Raw genomic sequence first — 4,764 nt, 5'->3', positions numbered from 1 at the left:
AAATATAAATACGCTCACATAATATATATATATATATATATATATATATATATATATATATATATATATTATGAAATTGAAACAAAATAATAATTTGAATGAATATTATGTAATTATAAAAACATATTTGTATTTTACTCTTCAGAATTCAATCTTTGTGATACCATTTTTATTAGAGATGTTAAGAGCAACATTATAAGAAAATACTCCAAGAAAAAATGAAAAGACATTGAGGGATAGAGACATCGACAAATATTCATTCCAAAAAAAAAAAAATTCATATGTAATATGTTATAAAAAAATCATAATATTGTCTTAAAAACAAATATTCATAATATTTATTAATTTATAATTTTTGTAAATAAAGTAAAAATTTATATGTCTTTATATAAATTTTTATCATCGAAAATTTAATTTAAAACAAAATAATATTAGAATCGAGAAATTAAGCACTTTGCACATAACAAGTCCCCGATCGGAATGGCCCAGTAAGTGAAGTTTAGGGCTCACTTTCTTCTTCATCTTCACATCAACCTTCTATCGCCGCCGCCGCCGTTAACTATATCTCCGGCGACACTCATTTCTCACATTCTCTAGATAAAGTTATGAACAAATCAATAACCAATATCTTCTAGCTTCAACAAATCAAATCAATCACACTCACTCACATTGAGTTATTCACCATGCTTTCTCGTTTAATCCCCAAAAAACCCTCTCACTTCATTCGCTTTTTTTCTCTTCCATCCAAACAACACCATTTCCCCATTTCACCCATCAATCCTCATTTCACCTTCCTCCCTAAACCCTTCTCCACTAACAATAATAACAACGACGGCAAGGACCCTTTTGCTACATGGAAGAATTTCGGAGAAAGCGAGGAAAAGTTCGACAATTTATTCTCCGAAGAAAGTGGAAGCCTTGCTGGAATCAACGAAGTTGAAGGGGAGAAAGTAGAGAAGGTAGTTGAAGAGGAAAAATGGTGGTTGGAAGAGAAGGGTCTTGATAATGAAGATGAAGATTCTTTGTTTAAAGGAATTGATAAACAAACTGAGGGAAAAGGTGATTTTGGTGCCCAAATTGGAGTGGGAGCTGAACACGTTGATCAACCTTGGAATTTGAAGGAGGTTGGTGGTGATGTTTTTGATTTCAAAGAGGATGATGTGATTCAAGAGGTTGAGGAAATCAATGTTTTGGAGGGTGAGACTAAAGAGGATGTTGAAAAGCTTGAGAAGGAAGAGAAAGAACTCACTGCCATTATTAAAGGTTTGGCTTAAACCCCTTTTGATATCAATATGTTATTTGTTAGTTTTGAACTTTGAAACACATGCACAAACACGAACACCAGACACACGAAAACATAGACGCTGTGTAGATAGTGTGACACACTGGTAATAATTTGAGAAAATGAAAGTTATGGATGTGTTGGTATTGACATGTGTCAATGTTGGACACTAAACACGTCTTCAATATGAAGTGTTGGTGCTACATAAATTTTAGACATTGTTGAAGTCAATGTTGTCGAATAGCCGTTGTAGTTGCATTATAGCATAGCAGAAATTAAACAAATTGTCACTGCTCTGCAATATGCAATTTAGTACAATGTGTTGTCTAACAACTGCTTTTGCGATGCTATAGCACTATAGCATAGCAGACAATTGACAACACTGGTTGAAGTTGACAATTTGCCATTAATTGATTTAGAGAATGGTTATGCAATGGGGTATTATATTATTGTAATTATATAAGTCAGTATTGTTATTCCAACAATCACAAAAAAATACCAACTTTGAAGGATATGGAGGTTAATCACTATGAATACAGGGGTGGAGGTGATTGTAACATAAGGTTTTGTGCGGTACCTTCTCAGGAGTAATAAATTGGTGTACCACTAAGTATTTCTCTATATGATTTAAATGCAAAAGTTGAATGAAATTGAAAAGGTTGTGATTTTATTGCATGAAATTGAATTATTGTTGGTGTGAGTGATGTCATGTTGTTCCTATTGTGACTGCAGGACCACAACGCGCATTTGGAGATTTGATTGCTGCTTCTGGAATCACAGACGAAATGCTTGACAGTTTGATTGCTTTGAAAGATTTTGAAGGGGTTGAAGGGTTGCCTCCTCTTAGTGAAATAGAAGATTTGCGCTATGAGAGGAATACTAGAAAATCCACCAGAGCTGAAATGGAGCGTCTAAAGCAAGAGGAAGCGGCAAAAGCAAGAGTGAGACAAGTAGATGATAAAGGACGTGCTTACGGAACAGGAAGAAGAAAATGCAGTATAGCACGTGTGTGGGTTCAGCCTGGTAACGGTAAATTTATGGTTAACGAAAAAGAATTTGATGTCTATTTCCCCATGCTCGATCATCGTGCTGCTCTCCTTCGACCTTTCTCTGAGACAAAGACATTGGGGCTCTGGGATGTTAATTGTACTGTTAAAGGTGGTGGTGTTTCAGGTAATGTTAATGATTTTTAAGTTTTATTTACTTTTGTGTATTTATGTTTCCTGAATTCCTATGATTAGCATCAATTTCTATCATATTGAATATCATCGATGTCAAATAGCAGCTATAACGGCGCCATAGCACTATAGCGTAGTGTAATTTGAACAAATCAGTGTCGTTCCAAGATACACTATTTATCACCTTTGCATAGCAGAATTTGAACAAACCACTGTTTTCCCGCTATTCGCAATTGATAACACTAATTCTTGGTTTTTTCATTTTACTGATGGATGCCTACTTTGCTAGTTAAGTTTGGGGTACAGTGACTGTGGAGTATCTGATATGCTGTCTGCATGTAACATAGTGCATCCAACTCTGGAAGCATATTCCATGCATGATATATTGCATTTGCATGCATGTTTGACACTTAAAAGTAGTGTTTTGAGATTATTGAGAAAAGTTTTCCACAGTCCACTCATGTATGTGTAGATTCACTGGTTGAAATAAGTCATTCCAGGCATATGGAAGACATGTATTTTATAAACAGATTGGCACAAAAAGCAAGGTTGGAATTGTGAAGCTGGGAATTAGTGAGAATGAGAAGTATGTATGTGATGTATTTTGCTCCAATGAATAAGAAAAAAGAGAGGAGAGGGAGAGTTGGGTTAGAGTTAGAGACTACACGATGGGTAAAGGGACAGAGATGGGCTACTTACTGGATGTTATTCATCTAGATGGTGCAAGCAAAGCAAACATGTTCTATGTCTTATCGCGTTTAAAACTAGTTTAGATGTTACCAACAAAAAATATCTAGTTTTAGATATAAATGATCCAAACACACCTTGTTTTGCTCTAAAAGAAGGTTTGAAGAACTAATAAAACCAAGCAAATCAAGCCTGTGTTTGTCATGGAAGAATTGGCCTTTGCAATATCATTCATGAATCACAAGCATTTTTTTTTTAGATCAGGAAAAGTACATGTAAATGTAATATATAATGGAGAAAATATTTATGAACTGGATATTTCTGTCTTGTATTTTGCTACATCTATCACTGATGAATAAAATATGAACTTTATAAAGTTGCCATATTTTCATTTTCTTGTCTTTCTTTTTCCTGGGTTTATTTAGGACCAAACTATTCTACCTCTTTAGTAAATCACAGTCTGAGTTTTAAATTTTGACATTTAAATGTTTGAATTTTCGTAAGTCCCTATTCAACTTCCACCAACAATCAAATACTAGTGAAGGCGTGCATGATGCAAATTGGAGAGAAGTGCCTATTGGATAACTTGTCAAAGTCCAATAGTTTAATTTCGATTAATTTTTCGCTTTCATAAAATCTGACTCAATGAAACATGTTTCATGACAACAGGGCAAGTTGGAGCTATACGATTGGGTATTAGCAAGGCTTTGCAAAACTGGGAACCAGATTTGCGACCAGCACTTAGAAGCGGTATAAACTTTTTGTCTTCCTATATTGATTTCTTTTTCTACACCTTTTTTCCCAGCCATGTTATGAATTACTCATTGCTCAGATCATACTCAAGTTACGATTTGTATTTCATGATGTTCTTTTACTTGTGGCTGTATTGTATATGTCTTGCAACTTGCCGATATGATGAATAGCTAAACAAGTTTTTTTTTTCTTGAATTTGATCAGTCGGCTTCCTGACAAGGGATTCAAGAGTGGTAGAAAGGAAAAAGCCAGGAAAGGCCAAAGCAAGAAAAAGTTTCCAATGGGTCAAGCGTTGATACACAATCATTCTCTGGATGGCTATTTTTGTTTGGAATATTGGCAAAATCCTCAATAACTTAAAATTCATTGATCTTGTACTGCACTCACATGTGACCTAATCAATGTTTGGATTTCAAGGACAGTAATGATAGAATATTTTTTTCACCTTAGATTTGTGTTATGAGTCATTCACCCTTTGGAGAGAGCTACTAGTTGCTATGTTTTTTTTTAATAGTCCTAAATACATAATGAATGTTATATTGTGATAATTTGGTCTGTTGTTGTAGGGGATATGTTATATCTATTCTGGTTATTTTTGTGTAGTTATTATTAGTTTTTTTGATAAACTTGCTGTCCTGTTCAAAAGGAGATAAATTCATGTTTTATCTTTCTGGTTAAATAAAGGGAGCCAACAACAATATTCTTAAATCTTGAGGCACTTAACCACATTTTGTTAGATGTATGTTTGGACCCTAAACAACATTCTCATTAAGAACTTCCAATTTTCTCATTCAAGTCCCTGAATTCAAATAATTGCCTAATTACATGAACATATTATTAGAATAACATAAGTAAAAAACAAAA

At 34.0% G+C, this 4,764-nt stretch overlaps 1 protein-coding gene across 1 annotated transcript; it reads left to right on the top strand.

The window, feature by feature from the left end:
* Positions 1–451: 451 nt before the first annotated feature.
* Positions 452–4,526, top strand: LOC101496196 (small ribosomal subunit protein uS9m). Its single transcript, XM_004515869.4, has 4 exons — positions 452–1,263; positions 2,015–2,455; positions 3,817–3,897; positions 4,105–4,526. Exons 1-4 carry the CDS (start codon positions 684–686, stop codon positions 4,194–4,196), a joined length of 1,194 nt encoding a protein of 397 aa, XP_004515926.1. The 5' UTR covers positions 452–683; the 3' UTR covers positions 4,197–4,526.
* The last annotated feature ends 238 nt before the right edge of the window (positions 4,527–4,764 follow it).

Source organism: Cicer arietinum, chromosome 4 (assembly GCF_000331145.2).
Source record: "Cicer arietinum cultivar CDC Frontier isolate Library 1 chromosome 4, Cicar.CDCFrontier_v2.0, whole genome shotgun sequence".
Lineage (NCBI taxonomy): Eukaryota > Viridiplantae > Streptophyta > Magnoliopsida > Fabales > Fabaceae > Cicer > Cicer arietinum.
Note: the sequence above shows the minus strand (reverse complement) of the source record. Positions and strands in the feature narration are given on the sequence as shown.